The 22,572-nt window shown below is 37.9% G+C and overlaps 1 protein-coding gene across 6 annotated transcripts in view; it reads left to right on the top strand.

Annotated features, from left to right (window-relative positions):
• Positions 1 to 22,572, top strand: part of BCL11B (BCL11 transcription factor B) — a 193,320-nt gene that overhangs the window by 84,610 nt on the left and 86,138 nt on the right. For 4 of the 6 annotated variants that reach the window (XM_060755823.2, XM_060755796.2, XM_060755787.2 and 1 more), the window contains exon 3: positions 8,828 to 9,037. The exons of the other annotated variants lie outside the window; for them this stretch is intronic. In XM_060755823.2, coding sequence (XP_060611806.1) covers positions 8,828 to 9,037 — 210 coding nt within the window. The remainder of the gene's footprint in view (positions 1 to 8,827; positions 9,038 to 22,572) is intronic. 6 annotated transcript variants of the gene reach the window in all.

Raw genomic sequence — 22,572 nt, 5'->3', positions numbered from 1 at the left:
AGCCCTTTGTTGGTCTGGACTGCAATTCTCCGAATAGCTTTAGACAAGCTGCAATCTTATAACACAAGGGGATTTGCACACATGGGATTTGAAGAAGCCCTTGTTTCAGTTGCTTTGCAATATGAATGTACAATTCCATAGGTAGAAATGTTCAGTTGCATTACACATGTCTCTCTGTCTTTTCCCCCTTTGGTATTTACAATGGAATGATGGTAAGTTAACAGAGAGAGAGGTCCAAAGGTGAATTAACCTGTACATATGACAACAGTTCCAAACCTTCTTATTATAGTTAGTAGATAGACACCTGCGATTGAAACACACACTTGTATTCTCTTGAGAGACATAATCATCTCTTTGCAACTGTATGCATGTAGGTTAATTCTGTGAGATGCAGACTGATTGTGGCTTCCTTTGAAAAGCACAGTGTACACAAGGTTAAAAAGACTCAGATGTATTAAGGAAAATATGATATCTAGAGACAATAAACCATAGCTTGTAATATGGCTATGCCAACTGTGTAGCTAGAACGAATTTTGTAAGAACTGCAAATATTTTTTGCCTAAAACATGCACGTGCCCTCTTGAGAAACAGGAAAGCAAATGGTACTCATAGCTTCAAAATAAGCCCTGTTTGTGTTAAATCATCTCAAGTAAGCAAGCAAGTAAACAACAAAAGGCCCAACAACTGAAATGGGGTCCTTGCACAGGTTTTAATTTTTTTTAAATAAGTCGATACAGTTATATATTAGCAATATTTCCCACAGTTTCTATGTGCAAGTGAAAATAAATGAGAAACATATCTTCAATGTAGCTACCCAGCTCTTTTGTGTGTATTTTATTTTAAAAAATTGGATTTTGTGGTTTGGCTTTCTTTGATATTTCACTCTTTTGGGTGGGAGAAATGGGAACGTTACTTATGGGAACAGGAAGGCAAGTTTAAAAAAAAAAAGATTTCTTAGAAGTGCTTGGTATTCATCAATGTCTACTACAGTCCAAAACTCCTAGTTCCCACCCATAGCAAAGATACCTAATCCCCTCCTAGAATCTCTGTTTATTTCACATTCAGGTGCTTTGAAGATCATTGCTGAAAGGCGGCTTAAACTAATAATGGTAATCATTCTGTTTTCAAAAATGCCAGTTTACCTTGTTGGGAAGTAGCTTCTTATGTTCTATGAAGGCACACTGTGCTACTGGGACTGTTTATGGAAAGATTTTTCTTTTTCTTCTTTTTCCCTAATGGCTCTGTAGAAAAATCAAAGTATCAGAGAGATCGCATGTTCAAAAGCAGGCTTAAATTCAAGCCACACTTACTGGCACTCTTCCATGAAAAGAGGGGGTGCTTATGAAAATACGAGATACAGCTCCTGATGTGGGAAGCACCAGTTCCAAGTCTTGTTTCTCTCTGGGAAAAAAATTAAAATGAAAACACCCAATGGAAATTAAGCATTCAACCTGGTTCTTATATTATTAACAGATTTAGCTATATAACTGTTGTTTTATGGTATGTTGTAGTGTCCTGAAGAGTACATTAATCTATACTAGATAGATAGTAGGGCTGTCCAAACACGGAAAAATTTGTTTCTAAACTCGATTCGTTTTTAGGGTTTTTTTGCGTTTCGTTATTTAAAAGAATTCCGAAATTTTCCTTTAAAAAAGTTCGATATTTACGAAATTTCGGAAATCAAAAAACCAATTACGAATCAATTACGAATCAATTACGAATCGATTCGTTAATGGCGGCCGTGATCGCGCAATACGCTAAAAAAACTTCTGAAGCTTCCCTCTCCCTCTGTTGTTGACTGTTGGTGTGATAATTATTTTTTTTCACTGAGAAAACAAACAGCAACCCTAAAACTTGCACCAGACATGCGGAAATAATAACGAAACATTTACGAAACAATAACGAATCAATAACGAAACAATTACGAAACAATTACGAAATGAATTGGAAAAATTCGTTTCATTTTTTAGTTGCTCCTGAATGGTTCAATATCGCTTCGTTATTTAAAAAAAAACGAATTTTTAACGAATTACGAAATTACGAAACGAAACCGCCCAGCCCTAATAGATAGATTTCTGTCTTCCCACCTGTCTCAGTAGAATGGATGTGACTATCTAGAAAAGGTTCTTTTTGTTGGAAGTTTTAATAAGTAAGCATTGATTCAAGTGCTCTATGATGAAATTCAGTGTATCTCAGTCTTAACGCCTAACTTAAGTTCTGGAACTATTCTTTTAGCCTGGTGGATTGAGATATAGAGATGATGTGACCAAACTGCAAAGTCTTGGCTCTTTGTTGGCAAAGTCCCTCAGCAACAGAGTGAAACAAATTATAATCCATATGGTTCTGCTATATTGGGAGAATCTGGATGAATTTTATGCATTCATTGAACCTGCTCTGGATATTCCCAAAAGCAGTTTGGATTAGCAGACACAAGTGGGACCTGCAACAAAACGTTGCGGTATGAAAATGCTTCTGTTCAGTATTGCAGCCAATTTGCTATGCCTCAGTGCTCAGTTGCATTACCTTTCACATTGAATTTTCCATTCAGTCTCTCCCTTGAGCCTACTGAGGCCAAGTAGTATTCATTGGGCTGTTTGGGTCAGGATTTTTTGTTTTGTTTTTATATCAAATGATTTTTTTCTAAAGATTTATAGTATTTTTTCTACAAACATTAGACCCCCCCCCCTCAAAAACATGGCCATAAACCCTTTTACATAGAGGGTTTAATTTTATTTGTTTATTTATTTATTTAATTTTATTGCTAATTTTATTTGGTAAGGACTAGTACTCGGATAATTCACACCACTGTCATTACATTGGATGGTTGTTTCTCCAGAGAGTGGAAGTGCAGGTTAGATTTTCACAGAGTAGGAACCGTTTTAGAACCATAGATTTGAACATAATTTGAGCTGGCGTTTACCATTGAAAAAACAAATAGTGTCAGTTTTGAAGAGTTGTGAATATAACACTGGAACCAAAGTTAGTTATGCAGCAGGAAATGCAGACAAGTGAATCTAACTGAAACAAACTGTATTTGCAATGCATATCATTTGGACTTCTGTAGATTTTATTCATAATGTCTGTCTTGACTGCCTGCAATTGAGGTTGAATATTTTGTTAATGCGTGGCAGGAGAAAAAGTATTGAGGAAGAGGTATTTTTTAGAAAATTAAAAAATGTCAGAAAGATTAAAGCAACATGTAGAATCACCCTTTGTATATCTCCTTTTCTTAGTCTTGGTTCTCTTCAGAGCCCAGGCAGATGTACCATGTCTGATGTGATGATTTCTGAAGTCTCTTAAAGCTATAAGACCTCAAGAGATATAAGTAAAATGCACAGTGTGAAATGAGTGTTCTTTTAAATGATTTTTAAAAACATCTTTGCTGTGGTGCAAAGCATTTAATATGGTCAAAAAATCTCTCCATCTCTCTCACGGGGACACTGTGCATGCAGATACTATGTAGATTTTGCAGTTCGGCTGAGGAACAACATCAAAGATATAATTAAAATACACTCAGATGCTGAGCTAGGTAAAACAGCTGTATTTTCTACAAGGGAAGAAAGAACAAAATGTCTTTATAATTTTAGCCAACAGATGTTGTGTCCTTGTTTGTTCCTGAGGAAAATTGTATGTTCACCTACTTTTTTCAGTCTAGTAATGAAAGATTGTAAAATTGTTGAAAGCATCACTAGACTGTGTAGTTTAAATGCCCATTTTTTTTTGCTCCTGTTGGAATTTTCTTTATTTTAAAAATATTTACTAATGACCTGAGTTTCCTTTTATTGATTGGTTCATTAAACATTTAAATCCTTCCTTTCCTCTTAGAATATCAAGAGGAAAAGCTTTTGCCTCTAGTATTGCTGCCAAAACCTTTGGTGGATATAAACCATAGAGAGTTGTAAGAGTTTTGTATTCTGTTGTTTCATGTACATTTTGTTGCTTTGAAAAAAGAAGCCTATTCAGAATCTATTTTTGCTTTGGCCTGATAGGGAGGCTATAACCTTGACTATCTCTGGGTCATGTTGGCAACCACTCAAGTGCCCAAAGGCTGTGACTCAGTGGAGAAGATAATCTACCACTCTCTTCTACTTTATAGAGGTGTGGTTTATGGAGACAGACAGTACAACCTTGGTCAAAATAGGTAACACTTCAAGTTGAAGCATGTGGCCTTTGTACTGTCTTGTTGCTTCCAGATCCAGATAATTCAGATGCTAGAGAAATGTTTGAAAATGAAGGATAAGATTTGTTCTTCCAAAGGTCTATGCTAATGGCTCATCAAAATTTTCCACTCTCTTTATGACCATAGAAATTTGGGTGGGTGGGTAGTTATTCAGTTTTTTTTTCTGAGGATGCAGAAATCCCCCACCATTTGTTTATACATTATAGTTACTGCAAGAGGTAGCAGCACCAAATTTGTGAAGACAACCTGGTTACCATTTTTCAACTTTTGAGGTGACATAGTGGTTAGATGTGATGAGAAGAAATCTCTCAATTTAGCTATGAACTCAATGGAGTAGATTTAGGGCATTAGCATGTTTAATAATAACAGTTTGACATTTGGTAAATGCCCAGTTGTTTGACACTATCACACTGATTCCTACATTTTCCTACATTTTTGGTTAGATTTCGAACTAAGAGAAGACTTCTGAAAATTTCCCACTTGTAACTCCTTTTGGCTTGAGAATTTTTTACATGACCCTGTGAGAGTATTTATTTATTTATTTATTTATTTATTTCAGGGCCTCAACATTGAGCCCATTTGGGGTTGGGACCCACAGTTTAAGAAGTAGTGGCCTAAAATTATTCTAGGTATTTTACTATTAGAACTCCATAACAGGTTTATGGTAGAGATTCCTGAGAAAATATATGAAAAACTGTTTCAGCATTTAAGAGAAAAAGCTGACATAATTATCTCACCTTCTGCTACTCTGCTCAGATAAAGGAATGGCTCCTTATTTAATAAGATTTAAGGTATAGTACTTGCACTGACCCATGGCTAAATTGACCGAAGTTTTAGATTGATTTTTTGACTAAAATTTCTGGACTGATACATGAGTATATAGCAGTCATGAACAAACTTTTTTGCTTTGGGACCGCATTGCAGGCCCGGCCGGGAGGGCCAGACTGGGAGGGAGTGGGATCATTCACATGCTGGGTGGGTGCGGGCCCGTAAGGGTTAGGGCCCAGGAGAGGGCAGGGTTAGGAGGGGGCAGGGCAGGTCCTGGGTCATCCTCCGGTTGTCCTCACAGCATAAAGGCAGGGCTTTTTGTTCCATCCTTATGCTGGTAGGAAAGCGAACATGTGGTGACATCTCCAATCCTCTTCCTCAATCCTTGGCCTGTCCTCTATGTCAGGAGGAAGGGGAGACTGGTGGTGGCTGAGAGTGCTCCAGAGGGTTCTCAGCTGCCACCTTCTTTCTTTGAGCAGTCCTCCCAGCATAAGAATGGAGCCTCTCGCACCATCCTTATGCTGGGAGGAGGGCAAGACGTGGTAGCTGAGAGTCCTCCAGATTGCTCTCAGCTGCTGTGGGATTGCTGTGTCATTATGCCAAAAAGACAGGGCAAATGAGGAGGGCTTGAGGTAAGCACCTTGGTTGCTGAATCCGGCCTCCAGGCCTCAGTTTGCTAAACTTGAGAATCCAGAAATTTGGTAAATCCAGAATTTGAGAATCCAAATGGGCCTGATATAGGGTAATCGTGAAATGGCATCTCTGCAAAGTGTCATGAATTGTCAATCCATTTCCACCATAGCTCTGACCTTCTCTAATTCCAAGAAGCATCGCAAGGAATTGTTATGGTGACTATGAAAAATGTGGGAAACTAAAAGTTCCTAATTTCTGGATTTTCAAGTTTAACAAATTTTCATGCTTATGAAAGATAATAAGGGCCAGTAGAAGCATCCTCTCTTCCCTTTTTTCTCTGTCCAAAACCCTGAACTTTAAAGATAATTTTAGTAAAGCTCCATTGTTTGCACATCTTTTTTTGATATATTGAACGATCCTACCATTATTTCACTGTTTTCCAAATGACAAGCAAAGTTGTTTCTGCATATTTAGACATTGCAAGCTTGCCATCTGCTTTCATTGGTTTGGCACATGCAAAGTCATCTCCAGATTGTAATGTAGATACAGTTCTTGTCAGTGGCTTCTTTTACCTTTGCGTAATAATCTGAAGTGAGATCCAAAGGTTGAAAAAAGAATCCCAAGAGTCCAGAGAGTCTATTAAAAACAAAGAAATAAACCTGCTCCCAAAAGCATGCAAATGTTATCCTTGCTGCTTTGGAGCTCAAGTATTTTATGCTGGGGATTTAGACCGTTCAATTGTGGTTTTGGCAACAGCTTCACACAAATGTTTTGCCCTGGTAGTCTCTTAGCCATTTAAGATAAATGACAAAATCAAATGCAGTCCTTGCAGACGGGAGGGCTGGGTGTTTTGCCAAGGATGAAGTACCCCATTGGACTCGTATGTATAGCTATTAGATCAACATGCTTTCTATAGCTTTTTGACTGGAATATTTAAATTAGGAGGAAAAAATGTAATGTTCAGTTAATGAGGAGTTTAATCTATGTTTTCAGTGTTTATATACTTGGACACATGTAAAATGAGATGATCATTCAAACGAACAGGTAATGTAATGCCAGGACAGTGGATTCGAAAATAAGGCGAAACTCTGGCAAACCCATGATGATAGGTATTTTATTTCAACATTTGGTGCCTGGAAATTATGTAGTTGTTTCAGCTGTATTACGAAAATGTAGTTTATCTTCATATCTGCTGGATCTTAATTGTCTGCTGTCTGTTTTGTGGAGGAGTCACGACAGAAATCCAAATAAAATAAACTTGCCAGTCTATGAAACTCATAAGCTTTTGATAGAAGCTGCTTTTGATTATTAACTATTCCAGTTCAAAGGCTTCAAGTCAACACTGGCTGCAGCTGGAGTCACAAAAATCAGGATTTAGCAGCCCAGTCGAGTTCTGATTAGTACTGACTGAAAGTTAACTTCATCCAATATGTGTCTGTGTGTACACATTTCTCTGCTTTTATTTAATTACTTAAGTCAAAGCCTTACATTCTGACTGCTGCCAAGAGAGCAAGAGCTTCCAACAGTACAGAAGCAAGGACTACAGTTTTAAATAACAGATGATTTCTAGATGTGTGCGTGTGTTTCAGATAAATAATACAGTTTGAAGGTGCAGTGTCATATTTCACTCTCCTCAACCATTAGGGAAAAAGAACGATGACTGTGTTCTTTGTAGATGTGACTTAAGGAACAGAATACATAAACGGAACTTGCAAAATGCATTGCTGGCTCCAGCTCAGGTGGCAAGAAGGACATAGCGACCCAAGTTAGATTTATTCTAGGAACTTGATTCCTGGTGTTCCTAAAAAGCTGTTCAAGCTGCGAGTTGCTGCTAAGGTTTGTCCATGCTGGTGGCAACTTGGCAAACGGGTTTGTGTTAGCTGGTTGCATTTAGAGCGTCATAAAACAATAATTCCCCCTTAAATCAGGTTCCCAACCAAATGTGTAACTTCAGCAGCCTCCCTTTGGGTCTCATCTATATTGTCTAAAATAACTTCTCTTATTGGCCATCTCAAACTTGTTCCTCTCCACACTTCCATGTTGGTCTTAGGTGGGCTGTGTTGCCCGAAACCCAACGTCATTTACTGTGACACAATTTTTTATAAGAAAAAAAAATGTTTTTTGGTTTTTTGTAGATTGGGAGTTGCCAATTATTTAATGGAACAAATTAGGGCCATTCAAGTTCTTGTCTGGGGCAGAACGATACTATCAAGAAGATAGTATCAGTCCTAGTACAATCATAACTCACACCTGGCAGTACCTTTATTAGAATCACAAAAGCATCCAGTGGTACAAATTCAGCGGAGCTCTTCAACAGACTAGCTGGTGAAAAAAAATTGATGGGAAAGGAAGCAGAATTGTTGTTATCTAATAAGAATGTTAGAAAATGAGTGTCTAATTGTTGTAATTTTCTCGCACAGCTATTTTGGTTTTTAGGACAAAGAGAACAGCAATGATATAAGTGGCATTTCTAAAAATCTGTTGGCACATTCTTTTTAAAGCATGTTTTCTGTTGCTATTGTTTGATGCCTCCAGAAATAAAGCACACATGTTGCAAGGCCAAACTGATAGAGGTATGTTAGGCTGCAGATATTTTTACCCCAACTGTCTTAAAAAACTAATATATAAAGGTTAAGCTTGTTATAGGAAGAACTCTTAAAATATAACCCCATAAAATAGTTACTAACAGTCTAACTCTAATCCACAGTTAGATTGATATGATAGGAGATGTCTTAAATCAGTGGTTCGCAACCTGTGGGTCCCCAGGTGTTTTGACCTACAACTCCCAGAAATCCCAGCCAGTTTACCAGCTGTTAGGATTTTTGGGAGTTGACGGCCAAAACATCGGGGGACCCACAGGTTGGGAACCACTGTCTTAAATGGTATAGGGAGGGAGAAAATAAAATAAGTTAATGTCATAGGAAGAAAATAAACATCACTTATTTATGTAGATTCAAGTAGGGGGGAAAATCCACTTCACAACAATCAGGGGAAAAAGGGAAGGAGTTTCCCTGGATATACCAGATAAAATAAAACAATAGTTCTACAACTTTTACGGCCTTGTTCACCACACTAATAATGGCTGCCGGCTTCAATCTGTCTTGAGCTTTCAGCCTCTCTTTTCTAAGTTTGTTAAACTGATGTCCACAGTGAGTAGGGCACATCAGTTGCACATCACTCCTGTTCTCCATCTTTCCCTTCAGACATAGGTACCACTGACAGATTTTTCTATTGTTTTTTCCCCAGGGCCGTCCAGGCCTACAAATCTGCCAGCGGCCTCCATAACTGCCTCCTCCCACCCTCACGCATCAGTGATCGCACCGCCACCTCTCCGTGCTCTGACCTCAATCCCACCCTGCCTGAGCCTACTGCCTTGCTGCGGTGTGCGCGCAGACTCAGTTGGCGGGGCTCACAGTGAGACATCAGGCACATTTGGATGTCATTGTCAGTTGTCAGGTAATAGAAACGTTTTATTGTCACTATCTGATGGTTAGCTGCCAACTTGACGTGTCCTACTAGGGAAGCAACTTTTTTGCTTGGATATAGTTGAATGCACTGTAAAACATCCCCCTACCATTTCTCAGGCAGGGATTGAAATCAGTTTGTTCTTCTATTCCTACTTTTGGTCTGTCTTTGTGGGCTAGTGGTGAAGCAGGGTGGGGAGGTATTGATCTCAGATGTTGCCACCAGCTCTTCTTGCCTCTCCTTTGTTTATGCCACAACAAATGTCTTAGGCTCCTTGCACAAATGTGGTACTCAGATATCAAGAGTTCATCTCTCAGGGCTGTTTACTTTAAGCTTAATTGGATAATATTTAGCATCTGAGGTCTTTCTTCCTAATGATTTGCGTTCTTCTCATCTCAGAAGCACATGGCATGCTTGTGGTCCACACACTTTCCCTCTGTTGCTAGTGCATGCTCGCGGTCTCCCATTTTCCCTCTCATTAATTTACCCTTGTTGCATCAGTGCAGCAATGATAGGAATCTAGTCTGGAAGAGAGGACATTTTAAAAAACTTAAACTATTGAAAGAGTAGATATGGAGATATGGAATGGGTGAATGTGACCCTTATGAAAGTACAGTAGAGTTTCGCTTATCCAACCTTCGCTCATCCAACATTCTGAATTATCCAACGCAATCTGTCTCCTGCCCCGATCCATTGCGATATTTTGGTCCTAAATTCACAAATACAGTAATTACTCCATAATTTTACTGTGTATTGAACTGCTTTTTATGTCGATTTCTTGTAAAACATGATGTTTTGGTGCTTCATTTGTAATATCATAACATAATTTGAAGTTTAATAGGCTTTTCCTTAATCCCTCCTTATTATCCAACATTTTCGCTTACCCAACGTTCTGCCGGCCCATTTACGTTAAATAAGTGAGGCTCTACCTCTCGTATTATATAACAATTCTATAGTCATCCGGAGAAGTTATGATGTGGGAGATTTAGAATATACAGAATGAAGCATTGCTTCACCATAACTAATTGTTTAAATATGCAGTTCACTGTGGTTAAGAGCATTAGCTTAGTTTGCTTTATGAGCGAATTAGAAAAATTCATGAAAGATAAGGTTATTGGTGGCTAATAGTAATGATGGTTGTATGCTGTCTCCATAGTGAGAGGCAGCATTCTCCTGTATACCAATGGCTAAAAGGCACAACAGCAAGTTGACCAGGATATTGACTAAATAACAATTTGGGTTGTTCTTAAGCAGGAAGTGATCAAGCAATGATCTGATTAAACATTTTTGAGTAAAAGGAGAAGTTAGATTAATGGGAACTAGCTTACTATGAATTGCTTGCAATTAAGATATAGAGATATAACTAAAGAGTTTGAATATCCCTTAGACAAAATTCTGAAATCCTCTATAATCTGAAATGGCAGAGACATTAGCTTTCTGATGGTTCAATGTACATACACTTTGTTTCATGCACAAATCATTAAAAATAAATGTAAAATTGCCTTCAGTTTATATGTATTAGGTAGATTTATGAAACATAAATTAATTTTGTGTTTAGACTTGAGTTCCATTTCCAAAGTATCTCATAATGTATATGATAGTATTCCAGAATCCAGAAAAACACAAAATCCTTCTGATTCCAAATATTTTTGAATAAAGGATACTCAACCCGTATTACAGTTGTAATTTATAGAGGAAAACTGTACGTCTTTTGCAGTATAACTACTTTGTAGTTCCTTCTATAATTATGAGTGCTTGGATTCAGTAAACAGTAGAGGACTAAGTACCAGGTCATACATTTTGTGTCTCGTACTGGCGCATTGTTCTCTTTTTTTGTTGGAAGTACTGTCAAGCAGATGTGAGGAGAGTGTGTTTTGTGTGGCAGATCAACAATTTACAGCATCCAGTTATACTTTCAAATATAACTTGTTTTGAATTACATCCTGAGAAATGGGAAGTAAATAGTATATATATCTTCATCTTTATAAATAATTATCTTTTAAAATAATTATGGTATATTGCTGACAGTGTAAATGAAGACACATCACAAACCAATGACATGTAACCATGGAGCATAGGGTTCGGATGGGACTTTTCTTTTGCTTTGCTTCTTATGTAAGAATTTGCATGATACAAGTTGTTCAGATTAAAAGTGATGATGAAAATTTTGTGGTCTGATTTCAGCCGATCTCAGGCCAGAGACAACTTCCTTGCTTCTGCTAGATAACAGCCTCCTTAGTGTGTATGTAAAGACCTTCAAATAATATGTAATGCTCTGCACAATTTTCCCCATTTTTGCATGCAAACAAATGCTTTGTTTTTTTTTAAAGAACAGTGTCCTTGCACACAGTTCTTTATAAGAGCATTTAAAATGGAGCACCTTGATCCAACGAGCTTACAGTCCAAATGTAAATCAGAAGGAAAAGGAGAGGAAATAAAAAAGGTGTATGCGAAGAGATGCCTCTAGGTATACTTAGAGATTTTTCATGTGGGCATGACTATGAAACAATAATGGTTATGAAGCTGAGTTTTGGAAGAAGAGGGGGAAAGAGAATGAGGTCATATTAGGTAGCTTTTCTGGGAGACAGTGCCAGACATAAAAAGGCATCAAGGAAAAATGGGCAATGTTATTTAAGTCCAGAGGGTGACTTAGAATTACAGAGCTGGAGGAGTGTATCATGGCCACAACATATCAAGATATGAGAAACAGATCATATTAAGGGTGTGAAAGGATGTTGAAGTTTCAGGGTGAGGGCAAGGAGCATCAGATTAGAAGATAGAGGACTTATCGCCAAAGGAGGAGAGCAACCACAGTGCAATGCTTACAGAAGATTTATTTATTTTAATTTATAGTAAATTCTATAGTTTACTTTGCCCTGTTAAAAACAGATAATAAAAACTTACTACATTGGAGTAGTGGAGTCATTAAAAGGAAGTAAAACATCTAAAAATAACAACAGCACAATATTAAAAATGAGAGAGAAAGAGAGAGAGATGATTTAATACACAGTAATCTGGAAAGCTCAGATATCAAAAGCTTATTGAAAAAGAAACTATCATCAGTTTGCTGGTGAACCAAATAGCTCGGTCTCAGGTGCCTGCAAAGGAATAGCCAGCACAGGACTGATAAATTTTTGCTGTCTGAGATGAATGACAAGATGGATTTTCACATCAATTCCATGTACAAAAGCTGACTGGTTATGTAGTTGAATCTTTTCTCAGCACCATTGGTGGAACACTTTTGTACTATGCCTAAGGGCTAGGCTAATTTAAAACCACACAGTCCACACAGCTTTGGCCTTAAACACCAGCCATTCTGCCACCTGATGCTGACCTAGTCATCTTACCAGCACCTTCAATTGCTCTTGGAAATGAACAAGAAGTGTAGCTGATATATTAAAGCATTGTGACATTGTCTTTGAGTTCCTGTAGAAAGGAGACTACTGATCTTGGAAAGACTTCTGGGTACTCTTCTATTGTCCGGGCAGAGACCAAAAGGGGACCTAGACAGAAAAGGATGGGCCATTTTACCAAGGGGGTGGTGCTGAAAGAATAAAACCATTTCCCTTTGTTTTCCTGATATTCCCCACACCCATGTTGCTATCATGGAAACAAGAAGACATAGTTTTTATAATTTTTATTATTCATTGCTTTTATGGTTTTTAAATGCATTGTGAAGTTTTTGCTTTTTATTGACGTACATATTTTTATATATGGCATCTAATTGTTGCCGACTTGTACGCCTCCCTGAGTTGCAAATGTTGTAAATAAATAAATAAATAAATACTCGTTTATGACATGGGGAAATAGGCAAAAAAGGGGGGAAATTGTTTTCCTCCTTCAACTCCCCCCCAATGGACTATATTTCTCTTCCTGGGCCCCCTTTTGGAGTGTGCTTGGATAATGGGCAGAGAGTCTAGAACATTTGTTGTTCTTGTTATGTGCTTTCAAATCAACTCCAGCCTAAAGTAACCATATCATAGGGGTGGTAGTGGCAAGATGTATTCAGTGGTGATTTGCCATTGGCAGAGAAAATGTGTGTTTTTATGCATGAGTGGAACACTCATACAATTATACCATGCTGGGTCTCTTGTTACTACTAATTTGTATTTCCAACGTGGTACCTGTGTGCACCTAATGCAACAAATATTACTGTGGCAAACTTAAAAACTTGACACATCCACTCTACCATGAGCTCTCATGAATTAAAGCTCACAACATTAGATGCAGTAACTGTTTTTCAGATTGGTGGAGGCTCCTACTTTGGAGGCCTTCAAGCAGAGGATGGATGGTTGTCTGTTGGGGTGTGTGTGTGTGCTTTGAATGCAGTTTTCCTGCTTCTTGGCAGGGGGTTGGCCTGGATGACCCATGAGGTCACTTTCAACTCTATGATTCTATCATTTTCAGGGATCTATGGAGTATCCACGGTTGGTTGTGGAATCATAGACACTGAATGCTTTTTTCCATTCAATTTTGCTTTGCCCTCACTGTCTATATTACCACTTGCAACCATTTGTGTGCTGTAGACATTCCTGAAATTCTAGAGAACATTCCATCTGGATAACACTGTGCTGATATAATCCACAAAAATATGTGCTGTAATAGATTTGTTAATCTTTAAGTTGCCGTTGGAATCTTTGATGCTTTTGCTCTCAGTTTGTAATTTCGTAGATTTAATGATATGACTCCATATGAAGAAGCGTCATATGTTCATGTGTAGATCTATTGAATTATGGGAGAGAAACGGTATTGTGTCTCAGTATCCCCCCCTCCTCCCCACTTCTGTGGTTGGATGATGTAGGCTTTGTTGTTATTACTGTTGTTCCTGTTAATGCTTTCCATATAGGTGTTTCAAATCCACAGCATTTATTTGTCATAATATAGACACAAGCTTTTGCCATATAGAAAATTCAGCATGACAAGCAGTGTTGTGTTTGCTCTCTACTTCGAAGATAAACAGATTCCAACACTGGAGAGAGTAAAACTAAGAATGGGGAAGGAAAGAGTAACTCAGTGGAGGAATATAGAAGCAGGAGACTCTTGCATTCTTTCACTTTCTACTTTATTATTATGCAATGTTAGTTTTTGGACTGATCTGTTTGCTGAACAAGCTGTGCCAGATTTGAGCGGGGGATCAACCTGCTGCTATCATGGCTTCCTGTTGTTATTGCTGAAGTCTACAGCATTTACCAAGTACATTAATATCAAAGCAAGTGCTAAGTGTTTGTGACAGTAGTTGGTCAAGTTTTGTTAGAACTAAACCTATTCTCTCCTTTGAAGAAGGGGATCTTAACCTCTTATTTCCTTCAGTAGAAAGAAGGGAGGAAAATGGGTAATATTTGAAGCACATTATAGTGAGAACACAATCTTCTAGGTCCCTGTTCAACTAGTGTTTCCCTGAAAGAATATGAATTTTAATTGCTTAGTTTTCTGTTTTGGGTAATTTAAGGTTGGGTTTTGTCCTCTGCAAAACTCCTAAAATGGAATACAGAACATATCATTCAATCACTTTTCAATTTGGTGTACCCTCAATCTCATAGTTGCAGCAAGATGTTGAAGAAGTAAAGATTCAGGAGGGAAGTAAATTATAATTCATAAAAATCTGTCACTGAAGATACATTTTATTAGTATTTCTGTATGACATTTTTTGTTTACATCGTATTGTACTAATTGCCACACTTGTTCAGTGTCACAAGGGGCTATGATCACACATTTCATCTTGGCATGAAGCCTCTTGGGCTGCAATCCTATATCCCCTTACCTGGTGATTAAGGTCCTTAATGCACTGCCCTATATCCCAGGATCTAATCACAGATTATCTGCTTTAAACTGGATTATATTAGTCTCCATTGCTAGATAATCTGGGACAAGAAGATAATCTGGGATCAAATCCTGAAATATAGGGGCAGTTTAAGAAGCTGTATAAAATTCCCATTGAACTGGATTATATGGCAATGTGACGCCGATAATCCAGTTCAAAGCAGATATTGTGGATTATCTGCCTTGATATTCTAGGTTATATGGCTGTACAGAAGGGCCCTAGGGGAGTACCCAGATAGCCCCTTTATTGCGGCAACTCCCACAGTAAACAAGGGGCTGTCTAGATGATGTCTTGGACAATGCCGAATTAATTTGCTACAAACCAGGAAAACGCTGGTTTGTAGCTAATTAATTAGTGGATTTATTCCGCGCCTTTTTGGTGTTTGCAGTCCAGACACTATTCCCACAGTTTTCCGGACTAAATTAGTCTGGAAAACTGTGGGGATATTCAATCCCATCCCCCAAAGCTCCCCAACCCCTGAAAAGTAAGTTTTTCTTTACTTTTCAAAGGGGTTTCGAGACTTTGGGGGAGGTGGTAGGACTTCCAGATGTTCTTGCAGGTCAGTCCCATGAGAGCATCTGAACACCCACCCCAGAAAGCATGTGCTTTCTGGGGTGGGTGTAGAGAGGCCCCCAGAAACATCCGCATTGTTAAAGCAAATGATCCTGGGATAACTGCCTGTCTGAATCCGCCCTAAGTCTCACCAATAGCACTGGGACTCAGTAGTGCAAAAGATTTGTGATCAAGCTACACTGTTTTACCCACTTATCTGGGAGTAACCCCCATGGAGCTCAGTGGGGCTCAGTATTGAGAAGATGTGAGCTTCAGAGATTATAACAGCACACACAAGTCAATTGTTTTCTATTAAAATTGACCTTTCTTTTTCTTTTTGTTCTTGCTAACTCACTTCACCCACAGGCTTTGAATTCCTTATAAAGCCAGGATAGGGAACAGAGTTTTGCAAGTTGGGTCCACTCCCTTGAATGTTGCTTTTAAGTATCTACAGACGTCTCTATTGCCATGTCCTTTCTGCCTCCAAGGAAAGGCATCTGCCTGCTCTATTGGTTTCTCCTGTTGCAACATTTTTAGTGTCTGTTTAATTAGAAGCTGGAAAAGAGTCACAAAATTCACAGGCTTGTGGTGCATGGATCAAAACCAACACATTGCTTCTTTTTCTGATTAACTTGCTCTGAAAACTTAAAAAAAAGAAAAGAAAGAAAATTGGAAGTAGTTCTGATGAAATCATGCAAGTTGGATGGAAGCAACAAGACCTGGAAATGTTTACAGAAAACCACACTCATAGGTATGATATATATTTTGCATATGCTCCCTGGCATTTCATTTTATCCATATATATGTCTTGGCTCACATGCCTAGAGAAAAACACTGATACAGTGAACTAATTCACTGTTATGCCTTCCTCCAAAACCTACTTTATCTTCATACTTTATTTGATGACTGTGTTTAAAATTTATATATAGGAACATTTATATTTTGTTCTGCCTTACTTACTCAAAAAAACTTCAACAGTGTCACACACCATCACATTTCACCCGCGGGGATCCCCAACCTAATAATAGTAGTTATATACTTCTGGAGCCAGCATGGTGTAGTGGTTTGAGCATTAGAGAGCAAACTTAGAACCTCCTCTAAGCCATGGACGCTCAGGCCTCATCTACACTGCCTCACACTTGCTCAGCCTCAAGCCTGACAGTGTATGCAGAGTCCAATTTCAAAATTTTGTTAAGGTATTGAAAATTCGGTAGTCATGTAATAGACAGTGGGATCACAGAAAAATTATGCTTTAGGATTACATTGGTCAGAATCCTTGAGCCAGTCCCTCAAAGCAACTTTCTTTAATTCTTCTGTCACCTGATATTAGGGGCTGTTTTGTTGATCAGGTCCTCTGTTACGGAGGAAGATGAACAAATAAACAAACATAGGAAGCTTTAACATATGAGGCTGTCTGATATTCTAACTTGGGTGATTGCTCCGTCTTCTTAAAAGCTTTTTCTTTGAAGGCTTCTCAAGATATTGAGGTGTATATGGAGTCTTAGATCGGGGAAACAGAATTTAGTACTAGGTGGCATGATGTGAATGAGTTGATCCTTTTTGCATGTAGAGAAGCATTCTTTGTCATGATAGTCAGCAGCACAATAGTTGTATTGCATAACCCCAAAATGTGGGTAATTCCAGACAGTGTCAAAATCCAGGTTTTAGAACTGATCCCGGAACCTGACAGTAGATCTGCACTCAGACCTATCAGTCCTGGGATATTGTCACATGCCATCCTCAAAGTCTTCCTCCGTAGCGGATCAAGATGGAGGATGACTGGGGGAGCATCCGACAAGTTTTTTTTTTTAAAAAAATTCTCTCTTATGTGCTGGACCATATATGCGCACATGCAAATATCTTAATATAAACATAAGCAGATTTGCATGTGTGTATATGAAATACAATGCATAATGGAGTGAATTTTTTAAAAACAAGCTTTTAACGGATTTCTCTTCCCCCAATTTTTAATTCAACTTCTGTTTATGATTATAAAGTATAAAATAAAAAGTTTAAGAGAGTTCTAATTGCTCTCCATTTATACTTCCTTTGAACCACCTGTGTGTCTGTTTGATAGGTTGATCAGCTGTTTCAAAGTTTTTTAAAGCGCACGTGCGCTGGAGCAGACTACACAAGGGGGAGGGAAGGAAAGTGCGTGTTTTGCATGACGGCAGGGATATACAGTCATGCAAAGGTGCACTTTTTCTGTCTGAATTGGGTTTTAAGCACACTTTTTAACACCTGCATTTTTATCTCTTAACCCGATTCCTCCCTCACTTTGGCTAAACATTGTCCCCCCCCCCTCTTTTTTTAAACCCAGATACTTCTGGATTTTACAGCGTGTGTAGAAGGGTCCTTTGACAACCTAAAGCAGTGGTTCTCAACCTGGGGTCCCCAGATGTTTTTAGCCTATAACTCCCAGAAATCCCAGTCAGTTTACCAGCTGTTAGGATTTCTGGGAGTTGAAGGCCAAAAACATCTGGGGACCCCAGGTTGAAAACCACTGACCTAAAGACCCATGTTCCAGCAGTTTACTAGCTACCAATGGCACTCTCCAGTGCTTCCTATCTAGCTACTATGTGGCTATCACTTTCTATTGTGTTTCTGTCAATGCACTGAAGCGAGTACACAGTTGAAAATAATGTCATACAGTCAAATAGATATACCGGATGAAAAAGCTATGAAATTGGAGAAAGAAAATGGGTAGATCCAGGGAGTGGCTCATACATTAAAAAGACACCACTTTTGTCTTTAAGCTATCGACTGTGTGCTTGGTGTCATCCTTACCTAGTCCAGGTTCGGCCCCATGGCTTTTAGCTGCTGATATCTTTTCTATGAAAATGAAAAATGGAGCGAATGCAATAGAAAAGAGACTTTGCAAGCCAAGAAGACAAGAGGTAATAATCATTACATGTTATCTTTAGTTTTGCCAATAAGCACATACCTTTCCCCAGTACTTTCTGTAACATACAATGGCTGAACTTGTAGAAAAATAATTAATTCTGTCTGGTAGGTTTACACATAGACACACAATCACAAACAGTACAAGAGGTTTTTATTCCTTGCATACTACAGGATATAAGAGGTGGAAAGAAGTAATGAATTGTGCATAATTTTTAAAAAGGGAGGTGGGCACTGTCAGGCTTGATTAATGGGCAAGGCTATGAGGTTCAAGGTCCAAGACCCTCTTTGTGTTTGAGTTGGGGGCTTAGCTCTAAAAGTGCAAAATAATCTCTCTCAAATACCAGGGTCTTCAGCTACATTGTTAACATATTCTAAAAATTATGAGTGATCTTGAAAAGTTAGCATCAGCTTGGATTTCTTCTCCTTGCTGTTTTGTATCATGATGGCAATTACAATTTTGTTTATTAGCCGCCTCTCCCTATGGCTGTTTTCTTCACATACTTTAAAAAAGTGTATAGCAGGAAAGCAATTTTTTTTATAAGTATTCAATGTGGCTTTTTCGGATATGAGTATTTACAGTAAAATTATCTCATCCCCTTTTCACTATTATCCTTATATTCATTTATTTATGACATTTATATGCTGCCCTTCTTACCCCGAAGGGGACTCAGAGCGGCTTACAAGTTATATGTATATACAATATATTATATTATTAGTATTATTAGCATAGCACAATATTAGTATTATATATTACTATATTGTATTGTACCATTATACTGTAATATTATTAGTAATATCACATGTAATATGAAAAATAAAATTATTATATTTTATTATTATATTGTATTACATTATAATATTATCAATATTATATGTGCATACAATATATTACATTATTAGCAGAGCACAATATTAGTATTATATATTACTATATTGTACTATACCACTATACTGTAGAATCATACAATCATAGAGTTGGAAGAGACCTCATGGGCCATTCAGTCCAACCCCCTGCCAAGAAGTAGGAATATTGCATTCAGAGCACCCCTGACAGATGGCCATCCAGCCTCTGTTTAAGGTCAGAGAGTTCCACTGCTGAACGGCTCTCACAGTCAGGAAGTTCTTCCTCATGTTCAGATGGAATCTCCTCTCTTGTAGTTTGAAGCCATTGTTCCGCGTCCTAGTCTCCAGGGAAGCAGAAAACAAGCTTGCTCCCTCCTCCCTGTGGCTTCCTCTCACATATTTATACATAGCTATCATATCTCCTCTCAGCCTTCTCTTCTTCAGGCTATTAGTAATATTACATGTAATATGAAATATAAAATTATTATATTGTATTATTATTTAGTATTATATCACATTACATTATAATATTATCAACTTTATATGTGTATACAATATATTACATTATTAGCACAGCACTATATTAGTATTATATATTACTATATTGTACTATACCATTATACTGTAATATTATTAGTAATATTACATGTAATATGAAATATAAAATTATTATATTGTATTATTAATAATAGCATATTGTATTACAATATTATCAATATTATAGTGTATATAATATATTATATTATTAGCCCAGCACACTATTAGTATTATATATTACTATGTTATATGTATTGTTGAGTTGAGTTTCTAAGCCAAAGCCAACCAATAAGAAGCCTAGATGAGACCACCCTTGCTGGAGGAAAAAAAAAGGAAAAAAGAAAGGGGAAAAAAATAAAAGAGCTTGATGCAATTAATACAGTCTGTCTAGAAAGCAGTATTATTTCAGAAACGTTTATGTTAATGATATGGTATGTGTTCTGCACATTTCATACTCAAACAAGAAGCAAGCTTTTGTTTCACTCCAGACTGGGTTTTATTAAAACTGGAGGATCAATGGGAAAACAAAACAGTAATCAGAGTGGAGAATGAAAACTTAACCATTTTTTAAAAAAGCTTCTTAAACTCATCAGGGCTTAAAGAGAACACAGCAGATATGGTACTATTCTTGCATTTGTGCCCGGATGAATTTCTCATGAACAGCTACCACATGCCTACACTTAGATATGAAAGCAAATTGTCCCCAGTTCTCAGGGTCACAGGGCTGAGAAAAGATGGTAAGGAGAATATATATGTATGCCAAAGAAAGACAAAGAGTACATGCAATATAGAGATATGAAATAGAGCATTTTTCCCCTACTGGAAAAACAAGGCTAAAATATGCTAAACTTCATCCTTTTGGGTAGGATGGGGTGGGGACTCTATTATTCAGCATTATTTATATTTATTGACTTGAATATAATGCATTTAGCAGCTGGAATAATAGAATTTGTATGTCTGAATTATGTTGTGTGCAGATGTGTTATTTTTTTAAAAAATTAAAATATTATAAACAGTTGTATCTGTTTATCTAGCTACACATCTCCCAATCAAACAATGTGGCTGAATACATTACGTTTTTTTTAAAAAAATTCATGATTTTAAAAATACACAATTATTGCAAGAATGAAGTTAATGAATATTACAGGGACTATAGAGAAAAGAAAGAGACCGCCAGAATTAGTGTTATTGATAGGGGGAATTTTTCCTCACCCGGAGTATTTCTTGTATTATTAATTTAAGATGAACACTAATGTTTTTGAAAGACATCAGATTCAATGTAAGCTGGTAAATCCTCCTTCGTTGAAAGTGAAGAACCAGTGGTAACAGCATTTAAAGGTGTTTAGGAGAACATTTGCAACTTCTTGGCATCTAGTGATTTTTTTTCTAAGTGTGTGGGTGTCTGAGTATTTTACAGGTGAAAATGCCAACAGAAACTATCTAAATTAACGAGGATATAGCTGAGATGATGGCTCCAACAGTTAGAGAGTTAACTGGTTTTAATTCTAATACCCGAGCCGAAGAGCTTGAACTCTTCAAACGCTCCAAATGTAGAGCTAAATCAAAGAATTCTGTTCAAATCCATACAAGATGTTGCTGGTTTTTTCGTTCCCCCCTCCTCTGACAGGAGAAACATTTGGAAGTGTAGCTTGCGTCTTTTCTTTCTTTCTTTCTTTCTTTCTTTCTTTCTTTCTTTCTTTTATAGCTATCTTAAAAAGGAGTTTGGATGTTTAGCACAGCTGGTGCTCATTACATTATGCACTATCAATAAAATAGCATGTGTAATTAATTTTTAATGCGGTGCTCTATGCAGTGCTTTAAAGCGGTTACTGTATGGGGAGAGCTGACACTGGTCACCAACATCAGAAATATTAAAAGAGAAGGGCTAGATTTTTGCATTTTTAAAAAGGCGTGGAAAGGAGACAGTAGCTGTCATCCGCTTGCTGTTCCTGGGCCAAGCATAATAGCTTGAAACACGGTATGTAAGATTCAGAAGGGACCTTGGGGGGAAAACAGACGGCTGTTCAAATAATAACCCGAACCATTGTGACACAGTAAATGGAAGCTTGGCTTGTATGTGGGGGACCTGGATTCAAAACCCCACTTGGTTACGAAGCTCACTGTGTGACCTAAGCAAGTACCACACTTCTTCCCAAACACTAGTCTGAATATTTTGGAAGCAAATATAATCAGGCAAGACACAGATGTAATAGATGAGTCTGTTTTTCCCCCCTCCTCAAACTGCTTCGGATTCTGTTAAGGGACACATTGGTTCAGAAAACTCTGCTCGAAATAGGTATATCTCTACCACTGTATTTAAATATTTAAAAGCAATGCTTTTGGGTTTGGAAAGATTAGCCGTTTACAAGAAACATTGCCCGGGGGACACCCGACTGTATTTACTCAGCCTTCGAGGAGGCTCTTTCCATATCCCCCAGTTTTGGGAGCAGACCCAAAATTAGTAAGAACATGAGCCCTAGCCTTGTCTTACTCAACTGCCAAGTATGCATGCCCTGTTTGGCATAGGTCTGCCCATGCAAAGCATATGAACATAGCATTGAAGGAAATATGCAGAATAATCACAGGATGTCTTAAACCTACACCTGTTGATAAACTCTACAAGTTACCTGCCATTGCCCCCCCCCCCCGATGTGCGACGGGAAGTTGCTGCTAAATGTGAGAGAAAAAAGGTTGAACACTGTGAAAGCAATCCACTACATGGCTACCAGCCTCCTCCCAGTAGACTCAAATCAAGGAAAAGCTTTAAGAGAACTACCAGTCCTCTTGGCGTTCCCCCAGCAACAACAAGGGTATCCCTCTGGGCAGCTAAACCAGGAAATCCCAACTGGATGGCCCCCCATGAGGGTCT

The sequence above is a fragment of the Anolis sagrei genome, chromosome 1 (genome assembly GCF_037176765.1).
Source record: "Anolis sagrei isolate rAnoSag1 chromosome 1, rAnoSag1.mat, whole genome shotgun sequence".
NCBI classification, from domain to species: Eukaryota; Metazoa; Chordata; class Lepidosauria; order Squamata; family Dactyloidae; genus Anolis; species Anolis sagrei.
This window is presented reverse-complemented; position numbering and strand designations above follow the sequence as displayed.